The sequence below is a fragment of the Balaenoptera acutorostrata genome, chromosome 13 (genome assembly GCF_949987535.1).
Source record: "Balaenoptera acutorostrata chromosome 13, mBalAcu1.1, whole genome shotgun sequence".
Lineage (NCBI taxonomy): Eukaryota > Metazoa > Chordata > Mammalia > Artiodactyla > Balaenopteridae > Balaenoptera > Balaenoptera acutorostrata.
The window spans coordinates 76,518,010-76,539,974 of NC_080076.1; the positions used below are offsets into that span (position 1 = coordinate 76,518,010).

The 21,965-nt window shown below is 50.2% G+C and overlaps 1 protein-coding gene and 1 long non-coding RNA gene across 5 annotated transcripts in view; one reads left to right on the forward strand and one right to left on the reverse strand.

The window, feature by feature from the left end:
• The window catches only part of CABP1 (calcium binding protein 1), a 59,156-nt gene that overhangs the window by 17,125 nt on the left and 20,066 nt on the right, over positions 1–21,965 (reverse strand). Inside the window, exon 1 of one of the 4 annotated variants that reach the window (XM_057527202.1) lies at positions 7,761–8,478. The exons of 2 other annotated variants lie outside the window; for them this stretch is intronic. In XM_057527202.1, the coding sequence (XP_057383185.1) occupies positions 7,761–8,408 (648 nt within the window). In that variant the 5' untranslated portion in view covers positions 8,409–8,478. Of the gene's footprint in view, positions 1–7,760; positions 8,479–21,965 lie in introns of those variants that run through there. One more of the 4 variants, XM_007183969.3, reaches the window with a different exon arrangement.
• LOC103005649 (uncharacterized) lies at positions 8,585–17,837 on the forward strand. The gene is made up of 3 exons (XR_451146.2): positions 8,585–9,078; positions 14,938–15,239; positions 15,411–17,837. It is a non-coding gene; the product is annotated as an uncharacterized LOC103005649 (long non-coding RNA).

The window sequence follows — 21,965 nt, forward strand, 5'->3', positions numbered from 1 at the left end:
TGGGACATAGAAAACTGTGATAGGAGGGAATCTGGAGGTAGAAACAGGGAAGCAGCTCTAGACAGAACCCAGGGGAAGGGTAGCAAGCTTCAGATGCCCACCCTCTCTGCTCCCAACTTCTGGGGCAGAGGGCAAGATGCCCCAATCCCCCGCCCCAGGTCTTAGGAACTCCAGAAACATACCTTCCTTGAGAGATTTCTCAGGGGAGACTTGACACAGTTGCCCATCCTAAGCTGAGGCAGCCCCTCTCAGGATCCCCGGGTCCATGAAGGATGCTCCTGGAGGCTAAGAGACCTTAGCCTGGGTCCCCACCAACCCTAGCCTCCCTCTGCCTGCGTCGTTCTTCCTCCAAGACCGATCTGAGTCCTCTCTCTTGCGCGCGTGCTCTCTCACTTGTCTGCCTGCTCCTGCTCCCAGATTTTTTTTTTTTTTTTTTTTTTTTGGTAGATTGTGTGTGTGTTCATGTGTGTGGGTTTAACTTTCTGGACACTTTCTTAAGGAGATGAAGGCAGGAGGGGAGAGTGCAGGCATAGAGGAAATCGCCCGGAGAGCTGATGGCAAAGGGCAGCCGAGCTGGAGAAGGCTGCCGGATCATCTACATCAGATTACAGCTGAGTCCTCTCCCCGGTCCATTCCCCTTCCCTCGGCCCCTCCTCTCCTGCTGTCAAATCTGCAGGGAGATTGCCTCGGGGAGGGGAGCCCAGAATGGCAGCTGCAGCTGGGAATTAGGCCAGCAGACCTAGAAGGGGAAGCAGGCTAGTTTGGGCCCCCAAAGCCGGGGTGCCTCCCAGCTTCCAACCTTATGTGTGCATTCACACACACACACACACACACACACACACACACACACACACACACGCGGGCTCAGGGACAAACACGCATCTTAATCGCCCCCGGCCATCGCAGCTGGATTGAGAGCAGGCAGCTCCAGTGAGGCCCCGGGAGATCTTGTGACGACTCTCCATCACGCTCCGTTTTTCACACTTGCCTCCTCACGGAAATGGGCTGAGGCTCCAGGGCTGGAAGCACAGCTGAGCCGACGCAGCTCCTTCCTCTCCCTTCACTGTGCGTGGTCTCTCCGACCCAAGGGAAATCAAGAGCCGGCCCTGATGGAGGCAGTGCTGGCACGGCGGGCGGGCGTGAGCGAGCGAGGGCGACAGACCTCCTAATCCTCTGCCTGATCCCCATAGAGGATCTTTCACCGGTTTCCTTGGGGGTGCAGAGAGGCCGCCCTTTGCAAAGCGGTCTTGAAGGTCCCATGAATGAAACTTTTTAGGTAACTGGCACGTCCTCGTCCCTCCAGCTTCCAGCTTTGACGTGAATTCATCTCAAGCCTCAGATGTCACCTCTGTGACCTACAGCCCCAGCCAGATGACCCAGGAGAGGAAGCGTCCCCGCTTCCCTGCACCCGGCTTTTCCCAGCAGGGGGCACCAGAGATAGGCTGGGAAGCCGCGCTCTTCCCAGGCCCTGAGGCAAAACCCTTTACACGCACGGCTGAAAGAGTTTCGGTCCAGAGAGGCTCCTCTCGCAGGAGTTTTTGTCCAGTTTTGGGTGGCTGGTCAGAGCTCCCGTTAGGGGAAGACGGGTGGGGACGCGGCCCAGAAGGTGCCACAGGCCAGCTCCCAGGGAGCTGGGGAGGGAGGTCCCTGGATAGCTTGTGAGGACCGTGCTGCTGCCGACGATGGAATGGTTTAATCGGGGGAGTCGCTCAGCAGCCTGGTGAGCACCCCCTGAGGACAGAAGGAGGAGCCTGGGGGGCGCTGGGGGGGCGCTGCTACACTTAAAGGGCAGGAAAGGGGGTGAAGGTGCTGCCGGGGAGCTGGTATGGGAAGAGCCAACAAAAATGCCTTCTTCAAAGACCTGTTCCTCGGAAACAGAGCGTGAAGGCAGGGTCGTGGGAAGAGAAACGGACTCAGATGGATGCGAAGGATCTGGAGGTCTGGGGTTGAGTCCTGGCTCCGCGGCTCCTGAGTGCTCACATGGCGGCCCTCAGTTCCCTCGCCTGGTGATAAGGTGTGTGGGGGGAAAGTGCGTGGCACAGGACAGGTACTGGATAAGGAATTATTAAAACGGAAGAAGGAAGTATCATTTGTCCCATGTGCTCGGCTCTGCGAAAGTTGTGGGAACAAGATACACACGGTCCCTGCTTTCAGGGAGCTCACATTCTGGCAGGCGGGCAGGAGATATTAAAGAGCTATCAACATACTTAATCTCAGTTCAGGTAAATGCTCTGAACCAGAAACACAAACACTCTGAGAATGTGAGACAGGGGTCTGACTTAGTGTGGAGGGAGCAGGAAAGACTTGTAGACAAAATGTAGAACACTGACCATCTGCAGACTCTTTTGAAAAGCTAGGTCTCACCGCGGACCCCAGAGGGGAGATGAGTTAGGCTCCAGGTACAAATCCAATTCGTATGAACTAAATGGGTGGATACATGAAAAGGCAGCACAGTGTGAAGCAGGGGGTCTGAATGCTGGCTGCAGACTAGAATCACTAGGGACCGTCCCCAGAGATGCTGATGGAGTAGGTGTAGGTGAGCCCGGGACGCTGCTGTTGTTTAATACTCCAGGTGATCCTAACCTGCAGCCAGTGTTGAGAACCACTGATCTAGAGGTAAAGAGCTCAGCATACAGAGTCAGACAGACCTGCGTTCAAATCTTGCCGACCTGCCTACCAACCATGTGACCTTGAGGACTTCTTAATCTTTCTGAGCCTCAGTTTCTGTATTTATAAAGTGGATACTCTAATAACCCTTCCTTCATAGGACTCTTGTGAGGAGTTAATGAGATAATACATGCAAAGGGCTTGGCACAGTTCCAGGCACATAGAAGGTGCCCCTTCCCCTGCCGCGACGTTAGTCCTAAAGGGCCCAGCAGGGCCTCCATTCACTCAGCAGGGCACCCACAGGCTCAGACCTGGTGACTCCTGCCCCCCGCAGGCCAGTCCAGAGCACAGTACCCATTTGTCGACCTTGGGATATGCCTCTGTCCTTAGAGACAAGGAGACAGGAGACAGCAAAACCAGGCCCTTGTGGAAAAGTCCATGCACTTGGAAGAAATCCCATCCTTCTTTAGCGAAGAGGGTGCTGACACCAGCTTGAGGCTTAAGGGCAGCCAGGGATTCGGGATTCCAACCCAGAGCTTGTTTAATCTATTTTAGGTTGAACAGATGGGGTGTGTGGTGGTTCTGTGTGACGGGAGTAACTACTGATCTTGAGGAGGCAGATGGCTTGACCTTTGGCAGAAAATTTCACAGAGGGCTGAATGGTGGGGGCTTCCCTAAGGAGTAAAGCACATCCCATGGCCCCGCCTCCCCATCCCTATGCACTGTGGCAGCAGCCCCTGGGCCTCCAGAAGCCACACTTAAAGTTCTGGAATGGAATAATAGGATCAGAGGGATGAGAAGGATAAACCCATTGCTGATTATTCCTGATTAGGAGGGAGGCTGGCTTTGGGCCCTGATCAGTCCTAGCACCAGCATTTGAACTTGGATGGCAGCCCAGTGTTAAGACACTTGGGGAAAGCTGGGTCGTAACCTGAGAAGTGCTTTGTGGATGCTTCTGACAAATAGGAAACACGCTTCTGTGACTTTCCACCGGCCAGCATGGTGTGGCACTGGCAGGTTGTTTGGAGACAGACCCACCACATCACAGTCCTGCCATTTACTTACACTGTGACCCTTGGACAAGCCACTTCCCCTTTCTTGAGCCTGTTTCCTCATCTCTAAAATGGAGCAAGATAATGCTAAGTTTCACAGGTTGCTATGAAGATAAGATAATGAGAAGATACTTTGTCCGTTGTTTACTGGGCTCTAGACAGAGGTTGAAAGTGCCAATGTTGCTTCTGCAAAACCTACGAACTGACACCAAGTGATTCCTATCATCTACGATTGATCTCAACCACCAACTGACCTTCTCTTCCCCTTCCCCAGGACCCAGAGAAAGGCCACAGGGACTCCCAGCCCTCTCAGAGAGCAGTAGGGAGTGACTTGGCTGGGCAGGAGTAAGTAATATACACAAGCCATCATTCTAGGCACACAGGCCTAGTGCACTTGAATCCATTAGGATCTGAACTGTATGGTCCCTCTCCCTCATCTAAGCTATAGGAACCAAGAAACTGAAGTCCAGAGGCTGGAGATTCATTCATTCACGCATTAAATACCTTGATCCTCTTACATACAAAGCAGTTTGGGAATTGGGCTAGCCTACTCAAATCAGAAGAGATGTCTCTATAGTGAAAGAAAGGGGAAGGATGGGACGGAGCTATGGGTTTTTTCCCTCTTTGCTTCGTCTACAAGAGGTGCTTCTTCCCAAACTTAGGGTAAGGAACAGAAAGACTATTCTTAAAATAGTTTTCCAAGACCCAGTGCCAAGAGTTGCCCCCAAGTCATGCCTATTCTGAGTTAATTTCTGATACCACATCTTCTCTCTAGGCAGCTGGGTGGCTTGTCCTTAGCTGGCCACAAAGAGGGTACTAGAGGAGGTCCTTTGTCATTCAGCTCCTTTTTTTTTTTTAATTTACTTAATTTATTTATTTTGGCTGCATTGGGTCTTCATTGCTGCACGCGGGCTTTCCCTAGTTGCAGCGAGTGGGGGCTACTCTTCGTTGCAGTGCGCAGGCTTCTCATTGCGGTGGCCTCTCTTTGTTGCAGAGCACGGGCTCTAGGCACGCGGGCTTCAGTAGTTGTGGCATGCGGGCTCAGTAGTTGTGGCGCACGGGCTTAGTTGCTCTGCGGCATGTGGGATCTTCCCGGACCAGGGCTCGAACCCGTGTCCCCTGCATTGGCAGGTGGATTCTTAACCACTGCGCCACCAGGGAAGTCCCTCAGCTCCTTGTTTTAATGGCCTTCCTCACTTGGCTCAGAGACAGCTTTCAAACTACCTGACGCAGGCCCTCGTTCTGACAATTACTCTATTAATAACAGTATTAATGAACCCTGTGCCCTTTTCCAGCACTCACTCTGAGCCAGCCCATTTGACATCCTTAATCTTGTATAACCCTCATAAGAGCTCTGCAAGGTAGTTTTTTGTCAATCTTATTTCTGGACGAAGAAACTCAGACCAGAGAGAGAAAATAACAGGCCCAAGGTCACAGCAATAGGAAGTAACATTGCTGGGACTGGAACCTGCAGCTCTGTCTCCTAAGCCACCGTTCCATGCCTTAGCCTCAAAACCACAGCGTCTCCCTGCAGCCAGTAAGGATGCTCTGTGAGGTCACTGGAAGAACCCTAATTCCTGTTCCCCCTAATGAAGGAGTCCATCTTGGTACCTTCAGTGTCACTTTGGCCCCTGGCCCTCCCTGACTATATTACAAATGGAAAGAAGTTCTGACACAGTCCTTGGTAGTTAATCAACAACAACAACAATAATAATAACTAACATCCATAGACCCTTGCTCTGGGCCAAGCTCTGTGCATACCTCCATATCCCCTTTAATTTCCTCCGAAAACCCATTGAGATACTATGATTATCCCTATTTTGCAGATGAAGAAACATAGGCTTACTGAGGTCAAACGATTCACTGAAGGTTAAAAAAAAAAAAAAAGGAACTTGGGAGACATGAAAAATATACTTCCCCAGGGCTATATTTTGCCCAAAGCAGATCCTATCTGAAAGTTTCTATATTCAGAACCTCATTTCCCTTCTCTTGGTCCTGACCCTGTCTCTAAGGACAGAAATCTCAATGCAAAGAGAAGGGACGGAAAGCCTAATTCCTGCAGGAGACTGGAGACTCTGACACAAAGTCCCAGGCCGGGTTTTGTTGCTGTTGCTGTTGCTGGAGCAGATGCCTTAGAGCCATCAGCAAGAAGGCCAGATGGGATGTGCCCAGCTTTAAAGAGAAAGCCTGAAGCTCCAGGGGCAAGAGCTTCCAGAGGGAGGTAGTAAATATTTGATGGGACCTTCCAGTTCTTCCTGACTCAGGTGACCCTGGTGACATTTCAGAACATGGGGCTGGAGAACAGCCTTCATTTTATGACTGAGAAAGTAGAAGAAGGAAGAAAAGCACATGAGCTGAAATGCTCTGAGCTCACAAAGGGCCCAGGCAGGCAACTTCTGCAAGACTGGAAAGAAAGGGCCCTTTTTCCAGAAACGAAGTCAGATCACCGGCAAACTAAATAACCAGAAAGTGTGTGATCCTGGGCCAATGACCTACCCTTCCAAACTGCTAGATTGTAAGCTCCAAAATAGCCAGAACCCCGGCTATCCTATCCACTTTCATCTCCATAGTGCCCAGCAAATGCCTGGGCAAAGTAGGCGATCAAAATACATTTGATAAATGGATGAAAAGTTGTCACCAATTCAACGACACAGTATCCCTTTTGCAATCCAGACCACTCCTGCCCTAACACCTGACACCCCCTCACTAATACAGAAGCCACCGCAGTCAACTCTTCAACACATCACTGCACTAACTTTCACAGCTCTGCATTCAAATCTCTACTCTGGAGAACCGTTTCCAGATAACTTGGCTAACGAGGGCTCCTGGCAGGAACAAAGCCACACTGCTGCCCTATCACGCCACCACAGCAGCCCCGTGCAACCCGAGTCTACGTGCAGCTGCCTTCATGTCAGACCTCCACCGGCATCAGCCACTGCAGAGTAGTATTTTGAAAAGGAATGTGCAGATCTGAAGCAAAACACGCACGGCCTCCTTGGAGTTCTGATCCAGCACGGCAAGCCAGGAGCTTGAAACGGCTTCTTTACGCTACATCCTAGCACAGAAACGCACAAGCCCCACCTTCGCCCACACACCACGCAAACACTCTGATCAGACCTGTGTTACACCCCTCCTCGGCTGCCGCAGAACTGTGTCCATGCTGTGCCAACGAGTTTGACTTAATTATGGACTCAGAACTAGAGGAAATCCTGGCTTTGCTCAGGAGTTCACAGGTTCCTTTCTGCTGAGCCTCTCTCCCCAGCAGCACAGCCCCTAATTGTAGACCTGGATTATGACCACGGGGCCATTTTTAAAGGGCAGATGCCCAGCTGCTTGGGGTTCTTGAGAGAAAAGAAACAAAACGAGCCACTCATGACCCCTTAGTGACCTTTCTGACCCTAGAATACACACTAACTCAGACTAGGGGTCTCTGGGTGTTATTCCATGTCCCACAACTCGACAACTGCCCACTACCGTCTTAATCGCATCCCTAGATGACAACCTCCTTAAAATACCCCCAAAGTTCCAGTTTGAGCCATAGCTCTGCACATCCCTCCATGCCTACCCAGACACTTCTCTTTTCTCATATTTTTAGCTCTCCTAACTTTTCCCAGGTCTTTGGGGCCACAACAGGCAATGGCTAGGGTCCCTCCTCCCCAAGCAAAGCTGTGTACCCCGAGGTCCCCACTCTTGATCCCCAGACTCCATGCCCATTGCTCTCTTGGGTCGCTCATTGGGCGTCTTGGCCAGAGGCCGGAGGAGTGGGTTTGGCGCCACCTGCTCGGAGCACCCCTCCTTGACCCCTGCAAATTTCCAGGCGGTTTGTGGAGGTCGCTCCCGTCCAGGACTGGCTCATTCTGGCAAGTGGAGGGAGGCTAGGCGGTGGGGCCTCGCCCTGAAGACGCCCGGAGCGTGGACAGCGCACAGGGTGCTGAATCAGGCACGGGGGAGGAGGCGCGCGGGCTAGGGCGCCGGGCGGCGGGAGGACCAGAGGAGCGTGACCCGGGGACCCGCGGGCAGCGGGAGGAGGGCTGTGGGCGCGCAGCCGCGGCAGGGTCCCGAGCGTCTCTCCAGGGAGCAGGCGGGAGGCGCGGCCCTTACCTGGCCGAAGGCGGAGCTGAGCATGGGGCGCAGCTGGTGGAGGAACGGGTCTGCCTCGGACGCGGCGGCTGGAGCGGAGTCCCCGCGACCCGGGGCTCGTAGAGAGCCCCGGAGGCCGAGCGCCGGGGACAGCCCCCGTTCCTCCCCATCCCGCCCGCGGGCCGGCGGCAGCGGCGACGGCGGCGAAGGTCGGGACGCCGCGGCCGGCGGCGCCTCCCGGGGCCTGCAGTGCGCCTGGGGGAGCCCGCGCCGGCTCCCCCGCGCGCCCTCCTCTCGCGGCGCCGGCCGGCACAGGGGCCTCCGCGAACTGGGGTCCCCGGACGGCGGCGGCGTGCCCGGGCAGGGGCCGGGCAGCCGGCGGCTGGACAGCACTGGCTCCCGGGCAGGGCCGTGGCGGGGAGCCCGGCTGCCCCCGCTCGCCGCCGCCGCCTTCAGCAGCGACGTCTTGGACTCGCTTTTAGCGATGTGCGAGCTCATCGCGGCGGGGCCCGCGCTCGCATGGCCCGGCGGGGGCGGAGCGGTGCGGCGCGGCGCTGGGCTCCCGGCGGGCAGAGAGCAGGGCGCCCGGCGGGAGCCGAGCCCGAGGACGCGCTGGAGGCGGGCGCCGTCCCCCGGCCGCTTAAATGCGGCCCCGTCGCCGCCGCCCATGTGACAGCGCAGCCTCTACGCCTGGAGCCCCGAGCTCTCCGGCGGCTGGCGGTGCGAATCTGGGGGGGCCGCCGGCTGTCCCAGAAGAGCCCACCCCCGGCTCCCCGGCTGCCCAGGTACCGCCGCGCCCCGCCCCTTGCCCCGCCCCGCGCTCGAGGAGCCCCGCTTCCCGGCGGCCCCTGGCGGCTGAGGGGGCGCTGCGGCGCGTAGCCGGGAGCGCCGGGAGCGCGAGGGAAGGGGCTTGGCGAAGGGCCCCAAAGATGCCCAGACCTTGGTGGCGCCGGCAGTCCCCCTTAACACGCCCGGAGGTTCCCAAATGACCCAGAACCGCCAGAACGTCCAGAAATGCTGGCGGGGTTCACCGTCCACGGGGTACAACTTTGGAAACGATGACGAGAGAGGCGAAGGAAGTAAACTCAAGACCCAAGGAGGATGAAAGCACGCTATGCATGACACCACCACTACAAAGCCCAGAGCCAGAACGGCGGGGAAGGACACTGCTGGAAGGAAAGACTCCACTCTATGGAGGCTTCACCCACTCCCAGTACCCTGGAGTGGGACCAGGACGACTCTGGTGAAGCAGCCACAGGATGTTCAGTTCTCAGAACAGAAGCCAGGTGGCATCCGCTTAACCTGGGCTTTGCAGGGTCTGGTGATGCTCAAGTCTCAGGTAAGACCCATTTGCTGCCCCTCCACCTCTTGTCCCCCCTCTCACCCTCTTGCCCTTCTAGATGTTAAAGAAATTCCTGCTCTTGGTAGGCAGCCAGGAAGTCACACAGGCCTGGTTTGAATCTCAAACCCCAGCTCTGCCACTTACCATCTGGGTAACTTGGGCAAGTGTCATCAGCCTCTCTGAACCTTGTTTTCCTCTTCTGTAAAATGCAGATAATAATCATAACTAACTTCTCCGTGACATCCGATGACACCATCGGATAAAAGGCCTAGTCTAGTGTTTGCAACAGGGCCGCACATGCAGTTAAGCTAGTTCCCTTCCCTCTGCGCCTGTGAGGCCCCATCCCCTACTCTTGTTTAGTAATGGGATACTGGAGATTTGAAGGAGTGGGGTGTGAACCTCCCAGGCTCTCCCTGTTCTGGTCTCTGGCCCTGATGCCATCCATGCAGGAGAATAGGGCAAGTCTGGTCACAGCTTCGCCTCAGTAGGATAGATGGACAGATGCTACACTTCACTCATGCCAGGGGTTCATCCTTCTCCACACTGTCTGCATATGCAGACATATCATTCCATATGCAAGGAATTAAGAAAAACAGGATGGGTGGGAAAAACAACTGCCCAGAGGCCAAAGCAAACAAGGGAAGTTCCTCTTGTTCTCCAGCAATTGTTCCCCAGCAATTGTTCTACTCTCAGGGGCTGAATTGCCACATCAAAGCCTGGGAGTTTAGGAACTCCCAGGTTCCTAAAGCACAAATACTGAGGCCGGCTGGGGTGCAGTAGCCCTGAAGCCTCATTGCCATGTCCACTCTCTTGGAGTCTGAGGTCAATCAGTGTCTTACCTGTTCCAGCCCTGAGAATAATCAGTGTTGGGCAGGATTAACAACAAATGTACATTCTGGATAAATCACAGGAGATAAAGTACCTTATTCGAATCCCCCAGGAGCTTTTGAAAGCAGTGGGCTGAAGGGTATTCTAAATCCCCGCTGTGCCCCTCTTGGTGAGCTTTCTGAAATTCCCTGAATATTCTTGGGCAAGACCTCAGTCAGAGACTAGTTTCTGAAAAAGTGAAGAACTTGGTTACATCACCTATGATCTTAGAGTAAATAAAACAAATCAAGATTATGTTCTTGGAGCAAATGGATGAAACACGTGCCTCCAGATCCTGGATTATCGTGGATATAGGCCAAGATGCCATTTCATTTGTAAAATTCGTTAATTTGGTCATTTACTTAACAAATCCGTCTAGAACCAGGCACTGTGTTAGGCACCTGGGATACACAGATTCATCCATTCATTCCACAAACACTTGAGTGCCTGTTGTTTGCCAGGCACTGTGTTAGGTACCAGGGACATGGTGGTGAACAAAACAAAGTCTGTATCCCTAGCAACAAATGAACAACTAGAGATGCACAGGTAATTAATAGTGACCGGCTGGTGGTTTAGTGCCGTGAAGAGATTAAAAGCAGGTAGGAGAGGAGGGCTTAATGGAGGGTGCTATCTTAGCTGGTGATTAGGGAGGGCCTTTCTAAGGAGGGGATGTTTGAGCAGAGGTCATAATGAAGGAAGGGAGCGAGGCAGGCATATATCCAGGGGAAGCAATTTTCTGGAAGAGGGGAGACAGTTCAAAAGTCCCGAGGAGGGAATGAGCAGAGTCACAGAGAAGCAGAGACCAGTGGGGCTGGCATGAGCAAGGGGGAGAGTGATAGAGATGAAACTGGTGAGGAAGGCAGGGGCCAGAGAGTCCAGGGCTTTGGGGTTTTGTTGTTGTTGTTTGTTTGTTTTTTGGTCATGCGGCATGCGGAACTTCCCCGACCAGGGATCGAACCTGTGCCCCCTGCATTGGAAGCATGGAGTCTTAACCACTGGATCACCAGGGAAGTTCTCTGGAAGTCCAATTTAGTTTTTTTTTAAGTGTCAAGGGAAACCACTAGCAGGTCTGTAGTAGAGGCGAGGCATCTGGTTGTTTACATTGTTTGAGGAGCATTGGCGGCTTTGCAGCAAGTCCATTGCTGGATGGCGGTGTGGCAAGGGGGAGACGGTCGGGTGCTGTCGTGTGGCACAGGCGAGAGAGGGTGGTGGTTTGGACTAGCTTGATAGTGGGGGAGGCGGGAAGGAGTGGTCAGATTCAGGAGATGTGTAAAGAATCACGGTACGATTCAGTTCCTGCTCTCCGGGAATTTGCAAAAACAAAAAAGAGAGGATAAACCCCACTATAATATAATGGGTAGCATGCAATAAGGGAAGGACGAGCAGGCTTATATGGGAGCACCAAAGTGGAACCCTTAGGGGAGTTGGAGAAGCATCAGAGAGGGTGACATTTGAGCTGCGTTTTGAAGAAGTGAACTTCCACCAGGTGAATAAGGAAGGTAAAAGGAAGGTCATTCCAGGCAGGCGGGACAGCTTTGGTGAAGGCTTGGGAGTGTGAACCTGCAGAGGGTGTTTGGAAACTATCTAATGGTTTGGCGGGGCGGGGGGATAAGGGCTGGAAGACAGGCCTGGAAAGGTGGTTGGAACCAGACCATGAAGGCTCTGGAATGTGATATTCAGGAGTCTGTCCTTTATTCTACAGACAACAGAGAGTCCTCGAAGGTTTTATGAGTGTATATAGGACATAAGCAGAACTGTGTTTTTGAAGATCATGCTGATGTATCGTGGAGTAAACTAAAAGGACACTGAAGGCAGGACCAACCAGGAAATTAGGTTCATTTATGTAACAAAATGCTTGAGTGCCCTCCATGTGCTAGGCATTGGGAACAGAGCAGTAAATAAGGGAACATCATGCCTTTCTTTATGGATTGTAAGCCTGATGGGGAGATAATAAGGCCTAAATGTAGAGGCTGGGTCAGATTCAGGAAATATTTCAGAAATGTCACTGTTAAGACATGGGAAGTTCTGCATGTGGAAAATGAGAATGGCTTGCCTCTCTGATTATTGCTATAATGGGAGTATAGTTACTGCAAGGTATCCTGCCACGTAGAAATAATTTTTTAAATAATCCTTTTGGATTATACATATTTTTATAGCTTTAAAAGCACTTTTACATAAAGCCTCTCACTTGCCTTTAAATGTTATACAAATTATAATTATTAAGTAATTACATGTTGCTATATTATTTGACTGCAAAACCCTTGGTGAAAGTTATGCAAAAGAAGAGCTGTTTTGGAGTGCTGGAAAGACACAAGGGCAGTGAAATAGAGAAGATGGGTCTGGGACCACGACATTAGTCTAGAGAGAACAGTGTGTTTAGCTATCTTTGCATCTCATTTCTTTCTTTCTTTTTTTTTAAATAAATTTATTTATTTATTATTTATTTTTGGCTGTGTTGGGTCTTCGTTGCTGCGCGCGGGCTTTCTCTAGTTGCGGCGAGCGGGGGCTACTCTTCGTTGCGGTGCGCGGGCTTCGCATTGCGGTGGCTTCTCTTGTTGCAGAGCACAGGCTCTAGGCGCGCAGGCTTCAGTAGTTGTGGCACGTGGGCTCAGTAGTTGTGGCTCGCGGGCTCTAGAGCGCAGGCTCAGTAGTTGTGGCACACGGGCTTAGTTGCTCCGCGGCATGTGGGATCTTCCTGGACCAGGGCTCGAACCCGTGTCCCCTGCATTGGCAGGCGGGTTCTTAACCACTGCGCCACCAGGGAAGTCCCTGTGTCTCATTTCTAAGAGCATCCATTCAGATGAGTAAGGCAGGGTTAAGGGCAAAATTCTTAAAATGTACACGGATCTCTCATTTAAAATACCTCAGTCTGATGTCATGTCCCTGTAGCAAACTCCTTTAAAAAGTTTTCTGTCCTGAACAGAACCATATGTCATGTTCAGAGTCGTGAAAAAGGTGGGGAGCATTTGGACAGCGGTGCTTGGATTACTTCTCCAGGACGTTTCTTGTCTAGCTGGTTCCTTTCTGCCATTGTCAGAATCAAATTCCGTACTTAATCTCTTCCTTGTTTTCAAATGACAAAAATCTCTCTGTTAGGTTTCAGAAAGCTGGGATTACAAAATGTTCTTATGGCTTTAAGTCCTCTGTGGTGATTGGGGAACTCGGGAAAGGATTGGATGAGAATTTTTTTCCAGGGGGTGGGGGGAGGGGACAGTCAGTGGACTGAATAGGGGATTCCTTTTCAGAAATCTGCCTTTGGACTCAAATGTTCATCACTTAAGAGGATTCCAAGATTTTTAAAATAAAATGAAAAGGGATGTGGGTTATAAGAATATATATGCATATGTCAAAACTGAACTGTACATTTGAGACTAGACATCCTGCTGTGTATAAATTATAACTCAATACAAAGAAAAACAAAACAAGCGGGACAGACAGAGCAAAAATAATTAATACTGACAAGTATAACCAACTACCAAACTGTTTTAGGGACATGAATTATGATTTTCAAAATAATGGTGACTGAATTCCATTGGGAAGAGGCTCTGACAGTGAGGCCAAGGTTGTCACGAGCTGATTCCTACGTAGGCCATTAAGCATCCATGGTTTTGGGGGTGCAGTTTGTACCCCTCCTCCTAGCTAGCAAGTTCTATATTTATTTGTTCCCTGGTTTCAAGGGCAAAGGAGAGAAGAAGCATAGATGAGAGAAATTCTATCCCCTACCGATGACTGATTGGTCAGAAGTTACCCTCTTCTTTTAAGAACAGCATACCTGATCTCCAAATATTAAATATATCATCATCATCATTCTCATTCAGAATATTCCTTATTTTCTTTCCCTAATCCAAAGCAGTTCTCAGCCTCTCTGAGATCTTGACTGGATACAGGAAGTGAACTCACCCCCCGACCCTCGCCCCGCCATTATTCCTTTAATACTAATGCCACACACCCCTGTACTCTAGCAGTGTAGACACATGCACTCCATATACAATTCACCGGAAGTCACCATTAACATCCATACAGTTTCCATCAGCTGAAATGCAACCCATGTTCAGATGACCTAAGGATACTCCAACCATGGTGGCCTCCTTTATTATCTGTCTCCCCCACTAGACTGTATGTTCCATGAAAGCAGAGACAGGGTCTGTTTTATTCACTAGTAGATATCCAGCACCTAGCAAGGTGACCGACACATAATAGCATAGTAGGTACTCACCTGACATTGAGGGAATGAGTCACAAATTGAAAGAAGCAAAGCATTCATTGTTTTTATAGAAATTAGTTCCCTATGCTTGGACTCAGTGCGGGGCAGGGGATGGAACTGAAAGAAGATTCTACACGATTTGGTTTGTTTTCCTCCTTCAGACAGATCGTTTCTGTCATCTGTATATACTACCTGGATCCTGAGTGACCAGCCAGCATAAAGGTACATGTGACCCTCAAGGACCAGCCATGTTTGTGCCACAGGCAGGAGGGCTCTATGCTTTAATTGCCTGGAGGTTCCATCCAAAATCCGAGTCAGCCAACAGTCCAGTCTGTGAGCAGGGCAGTTACATCTGCAGCACTTGGAGTTGAGCCTGGCCCGACACCAAGCAGACCTCCTGGTACCGCACGGTTGGAAACAAAGTAGCAAAGGAGGCTCACAGTGCTGCATGGAAAGGTAGAGCTGCTCATGAAATCACCTAGGGACTTCCCTGGCGGTCCAGTGGTTAAGACTTCGAATGCAGGGGGTGCGGGTTTGATCCCTGGTCAGGGAGCTAAGATCCCACATGCCTCGCGCCCAAAAAACCAAAACATAAAAACATAGAAGCAATATTGTAAAAAATTCAATAAAGACTTTAAAAATGATTCACATCAATAAAAAAGAAATCACCTAAAATAAGAGCCTCTCAACAGACTTATGTATTAGCAGAAGGATGGGAGGCACTTGGGAGTGCAAAGATATAACTATTTACCAACTGATATGGACATATTTCAATATTTTCACAGCCAGAGCATGTCAGCTGATTTCCGGTCCAAAGTATCAGTAGAACTATACCCACCACAGAGTGCTCAAGAAGCCTTTGCTTCCTTGGAAGCTGCCGTTTCCACGTTTTTAGATTAGCTACATAGGCAATATCTTTGCCTGGACATCTAAACATCGTGGTTCTCGCTGACAGGGCCTTGCTGGGAGGCTCCTTCCCTTACAGAGTACCGAGATAATTTTCCTGAAGCAAGGATGACATCACTGGCCTGAAGGCGGATCCAGGCAATTGCCAATTGCCCTATCTGGGGAACAATCATTCCTGCAGGTATGTGACTCACAGAGAGCGAGAGCGAGAGCGAGCGAGAGCGAGCGAGAGAGAGCGAGCGAGCGAGCGAGAGAGAGAGAGAGAGAGAGAGAGAGAGAGAATGAGAGAAACAGAGAGAGAGAGAGAGAGAGAAATTCAGAGACCTTATCAAGCAGATCTCTGGTCTCCCAGCTCTGTCACAGCCAGCCCCGTCCCTGGGCTATGTGTAACCCAGCAACAAGGATGGACACGGGGACCAGCTGGATGAGGAAGGTCTGGAGCTAAACTCTCCAAAGATGCTCAGCCTTTAATGGAGGAGGCCTTTTAGAAGAGATCTGGCAAATTGTCTGCCCTGGCAACTTCACTTTCTGTTCTCTTTTTTATCTGCTTTCTGTATTTCCAATTAATCTTGGAATGAGAGCCCAAGGCAAGAAGCCAGCGGTGCCTGAGGAATGCTAAAGAGCAGACTGAGCCAGGGAAACAAATGCCAGCGAGGGACCCCACAGCAAAGAGACAGACACCGTGAGCAACTCTCCCGTTACCATGAGGCTTGCGAGGCGTGTGTGCGGGTCTCCGCGTTGGCACCATCTGCCAGTTCCTCAGGAGGACAGAACAAACCAGTGAGGCATGGAGATTAGATTATGTAACGCTCGAGGATTGCTGTTTTCAAAGAGGAAACAAATGGAACGAATTGATTTGCTTGTCAGAGTCATGTCACTAAAGGAGACCCGTTCCCTCCTCTTCCAAGAGGACCTCATTAAAGAGGGTAATGATTTTACAGATTGAGAAAATGTGAGACCACAGTCGACTCCATTCACAAGAGCAAGTCCTATTTCCAGAATTGCACTGATAAATCCTCTTCTGGTCCCCTATCCTGAAAAAATGACTATTCAGCCACTACCTAAAAGATACCAACACGGCAAAGAACCTAAATGCCGGTTGCCAGCCACCAGATTCGGAACCTGGGCGCTTTGCCTGAACTGAACTCTCTTGCTTCTGGGGAAGGAAGCAGCATCTAATTTTGAGTCCAGTGGGGTCACAGGTATATTCAGAGCTCTAAACAAGTGCTTCTTTGATAGAGTGGGAATGTGTTCTTAAAGTACATGCATCAGGAAGGAGAATTCGTTGCATTTCTGGGATAATTTTGTCATTGCCGGGCTTCTCTCAAAATGCCCAGCATAATACTTTTTATAGAATGTTCAGTAGATCCGAAGAATGAACGAATGATAACCTTGAACCTACTGCCAAAGGGCCATTCCTAAAGATACATTGTCTAAGACACCAAGATTTAAATGTCGGGTATTTATTCAACTTGGAAATGAAGCCCGCTGTACCAGATGTTTTCTATTTGCCCTTTCCGATCCACCATCTAGCCTGGGATGCTCCCCTGTACAGACTCCATCAACTTGACCCTCTAGCTTCCATTTGGGTACAGCCAGCGGGAGGTGGCAGCAGCAGACTGGAGGGCAGAAGGGCAGTGAGGGTGAAGTATTTATTTCCCTGGTTCTCTCCCTGCCAGATCGCCTCAGGTTGGTTATGTCTTTTGATAAAAGGTCACTGCTCCCTCTCAAGGCAGCCCTTTCCACACAGCTCTCTTCCTGGGTTCTGGAGTTTCTCCCTCCCTTCAACTTTTAGATCTAGGAATGGTAAAGACCCCAGCTATCCCTAGCCCCCTGGGTACTGCACTACCCCTGTGGCTTCCCTACACTCTACCCAAACCTTTGTAAATAGTCCGTTTATTAAAACCTCCTCAAATTATCTAATTTGAATGTACCATCTGCTTCTTATACAGAACCTGACTGATACACCTACCACACATGTCAGTCTGTTCCAGGCCCTGCACCACAGTTTAAAAAAAAAAGTGTAGCAAAATTAATAATACAATATGCTACTACTTTATAGTTGTTCTCAGTGTTCACCTTTTCACAAGGCTATAATAACAACTTAAAGATAACACCTAATTCTTCCTTACAACATAATTGTGCAGTAGTGTTTATATGAGCTAAATATAATTCGAGAACAAGCTTTTTCATGCCATCAAAATTCATGTGAACAACTATAAAGAGAGAATTGCAGAACTGATGCCCCCGACTTGAGATTTAGCAGATTTATTGCAATATTTAAATCAACCATGCAAATATTCAAATGCCTACTACGTGGCCAGAAAGATGGAAATCTTACAGTGAGGAATAACATCGCCACGGGCTCTGACATGGTGAAATGCGGTCTTGTTTTATGCTGTAAATGTGTTCCTAAAAAGTTGAATAGAGATTGTGTTTCCATAAATCAGATGATATGTTGTATGATCAGGGGGACCTCACTAATTGAATAATAATTTGGTAAAATAATCACCCTTTGATCTTTTGAACCAATTCTGTTTTTTCATCCATCTAAAGTACTTCAAATGAAATTTATCTTTAGTCTGTAGGGAGGATTGGTCTCCTTCCGTGCTCTTGGAATAGCAGAAATTGTGAAATGGAATTCAGAGGAAAGATAAGGGAACTACCATTTATAGACCACACATAGAATGCTAGGCAATTTGCATCTGTTAGCACATTTAATCCTGGAGGTAAATGCATATTCTACCATTCCCTTATTTTCTCCTTCTGAAAAATAAAAAAACCCAAAAAATTACTTTGGCAGGTGTGGAATTCAAAATCCTTTTTTTTTTTTTAATGAGAAAGCAAGGCAAAAATATTATTCAGTGAAGGAGCATAAACACTACATCATTCCCCAACCTCAATGGCTTTCCACTGCTCTTAGGATCAAGTCCAAAATTGTTCACGGGGCCACCGTTGTGCCTCAGTTCTCTCGACCATCCAGGCTTCTTCCCACTTGAAGGCCTTTGCGCTCTGTCCCCAGATCTGTCTGCAACCTCTTCCTCTCCTTTCTTCTCCAGACTAACTCAGACTCACCCCTCCAGTTTCCACTGGGTTGACACTTTCCAGGGAATGTCTGTCTCCCCAGCTGGGCCTGTGTCACTGTGTCCCTAGATCCGAACACCAGTGAAGAGCTGAAGGCTCAGTTGCTGCCTGACTGAACCCAGGAGGGCTGCCCTGCCTGATGGTGGCCGTTTCTACCAATTCTTTGATCCCAGGGGCCCAGCAAGATATCTCTCAAAAATGAAAAGGTCGAAAGAACCTCTTTGAGGTTCTGGAAGGTCTTTGCTTTCTCTCTCCCCCTCAAGTGTATACCTAGGCGCTGCAAGACCTGGAGCTCCAGCTGAGATGAGAACATGACAGTACCGAGTCCCAGTGGGAACATAACGTTCCTTCAGCCTCGCACCTTGGGCTTGTCTGGCGTCCAGCCACGTGACTTTTGGAGGCTGCGCATGCGCGGAAGGATTAGTCCTCTCGTTCTCTCTCCACCCTCGCCCAGATGTTGCAGCTGCGCATTTCAACTTGGTCCGCTTAAAAGCGGGAGGCAGTGTAGGAATGGGAAAGAGATTCAGGAGGTCAGTGGGGGCGGTCAGGGTGGGCTTGGGATGTATTGAGCATCGCTCAGTGGCAGGCATTGGACTAAATTACCCCAAGGGCTTTATGTAGTAGGGATTGCTGTGTCTATTTACAGATAGAGAAACTGAGGCTCCTGTGGTTTGGAGGACTTGTCCACAGGCACAGGTAATGACAGTCCTGGGATTTGAACCAAGTTTCTATGGCTCCCAAATGCCCAAGCTCTCTTAGGCCCTCCCTCATCTTTCAAAAGTAAAGTTTGTTTTTCCGAAGTGTGGTCACCATTGGGAAGTGATTCCCTCTCTCCATCCCTAGTAACTCTGAGCCAGCTGCCTGCCTGGGTTCATGTCCTGGCTGTATGATTTCAGACAAGTCATGTCACCACTGAGCCTCATTATCATCTGTAAAATGACAATATTGCCTGCCTTCTGCTACTCAGGAAAATTAATTCTTCTAACAAAAATGTAGTGACGCCTACCAGATGCCAGGTACTGTACTATGTAAGTTCGGGGTGTGCAAAACCAGAAAAGATCGTGTCATTAAATGAGATAGAGTATGAACATGCTAATAATCTCCAAAGCCCTTTAATAATATATGTAGTGTGTTAGATGGTAGCAAGTGCTATGGATAAAAATGAAGCAAAGAGGACTTCCCTGGTGGCACAGTGGTTGAGAATCCGCCTGCCAGTGCAGGGGACACGGGTTCGATCCCTGGTCCGGGAGGATCCCACATGCCGTGAAGCAACTGGGCCCGTGTGCCACAGCTGCTGAGCCTGCGTGCCTGGAGCCCGTGCTCCGCAACGGGAGAGGCCACCGCAATGAGAGGCCCGCGCACCGCGATGAAGAGTGGCCCCCGCTCTCCGCAACTAGAGAGAGCCCGTGGGCGTCAAGGAAGACCCAATACAGCCATAAATAAATAAATAAATAAATTTATTTAAAAAAAAAAATGAAGCAAGGAAGGGAATAAGCGTATCGCATGGGTGCAATTTTAAGTAAAAGTGTCAGGGCAAGGCCTCCCTGAGATGTTGGCATTTGAGGAAAGACCCGAGGAGATGAGGGAAGAAAATGTGCCAGGGATTGTTCTAGAAACCTGGGCAAGTTTGGACCCATTTCCCCTTAAGAACAGATGAGATCTAAAATGGGCCTGGCACCCCCAATGAAGGCTGCAGTGCTCCTGCGGGCCTCCCTCATCCAACAGTGGGCAGTGCTGCTGTGGGTTTCTCACAGCTGGCTCCTGAGGAAGTGAAAACAGCCTGTTACAGGTATGAGGATTCACAGCCAACAAGCTCTTCCCTTGCATCTCCAGAGGAGTTGGTGTTTCCATCAGTTAATTGGAGAAGGGTCAGCCATGCCCTTGGAAATGTCTACTTTTTGCTCCATTGAAAACAAAAAGAAGCAGGAAGATAGAATTAGGACCTGTACTGACATTTTGCTGGAATGTCCCATCCCAAACACACGTAGAGGCTCATTCACACAGATGCATCTGCTCAAAGCCCCTAACGTAGATATAAGGGTGCTGGCATATGCCTGATTACAGACCCGAAAGCTCTGCACAGAGAAGCCTAGTCTGGGAGAAAAATATCAAGCCAGGCCTTGGCCAGCTCTCCTTTCAGCAAATGTTAAAAAAAAAAAAAAATGTATATCACAGGAAGCAGGATGAAGGGATAGAGCCCTATGACTATCCAAACTGGGAGGCCACTGAATCCAACAGACTGAGTCCCAGAGAGGGGAGGTTAGCTGTCCAAGGTCACACAGCAAGTCTGTGAAAAATCCCAGTGAATTCATGCCACCAACAAATACTTTCTGAGTGCCATATATGTGCCAGGCACTGTTCTAGGCACTAGGGTTACAGCAGTGATCAAAAGAGACAAAAATTCCTGTCCTCCTGGAGCTGACATTCTGATTGAAGGAGACAGAAAATAAAATGATAACTTAGTAATATATGTAGTGCGTTGGATGATGGCAACAGACACAGAGAGAAATGAGGCAGGGAAAGGGGATTGGGAGTATACTGTGTCGGTGCGATTTTAAGTAGAAGGGTCAGGGAAGGCATCACTAAGAAGCTGGCATTTAAGCAAAGATCTGAAGGAGGTGAGGGAGGAAGACAGGCCAGTATCTGGGGAGGAGTGTCCCAGGAGGAGGAAGCAGAGCCGAGGCCCCCAAGGCAGGAACGTTCCAGTAGTGTTCCCGGGAGCAGCAAAGGAGTCACATCATGTATGAACTTTGTAGGCTGCTCTGAGGACTGTGGCTTTTACTCCAGATGAAATGGAAAACCACTGGAGAGTTTGGGGCAGAGAAATGACATCATCTGACCCAACAAAAAGTCTGAAGCTATGGCTGTTCATTCGTTCGTTCATTCGATCATTTATTGAAGCCTCTTAGGTGCCAGGCGCTATGCTGATGAGAAGCCGGACTCCCCCAGAGCGAGCCACAGGGAACTTGAGTGTGTATTTTGTGCTGATTGGAGAGTCCAGAGCAAGGAGAAGGGAGGCTGGGCCATGGCCTTCCCTGACCACTTGCCTTCCCTCCTTGCCCTGAGGCCCAGGGCAAAGGGCCCCAGGTAGCTTCAGGGCTCCGTGATCCGGAGGCTGCTAGAACCTGCGGGTTATAAATAGCATCTCCTGTGGCTGGGAGTCAAGCTGCTCAGTCTGAATGACTCAGAGGCTCAGAGCCACAGCCCCCTGAACTGTAACATCACTTCCCAACCCCACCACCCCATCCTGGGCTCCCTTGCTGACCCCCTAATCAAAGCCGGGCCTCTGCTTCTCACCATGACCCTCTCTGGCCCTGTCACTCTCCTCTGATTCCAGGCTCTACATCCTGGAGCACCAGGAGGCCCACTGCTTCATTAGCTCTGGGAGGCAGAATTGTATAATATTTAAAAGCTCAAGATCTGTACTTGGGGACTTCCCTGGTGGCACAGTGGTTAAGAATCCGCCTGCCAATGCAGGGGACACGGGTTCGAGCCCTGGTCCGGCAAGATCCCACATGCTGTGGAGCAACTAAGCCCGTGAGTCACAACTACTGAGCCTGCGCACCCAAAGCCCATGCTCCACAATAGAAAAGCCACCGCAATGAGAAACCCGTGCACTGCAACGAAGAGTAGCCCCCCCGCTCGCCGCAACAAGAGAAAGCCTGCGTGCAGCAACGAAGACCCAACGCAGCCAAAAATAAATAAATTAATTAATTTAAAAAAAAAAAGATCTGCACTTGCCTACCTGGATTTCAGGCCCAGCTCTGCTGCTTCCTGGCTGTGTGACCTTGGGCAAGTCACTTCACCCCGGGAGCCCCATATT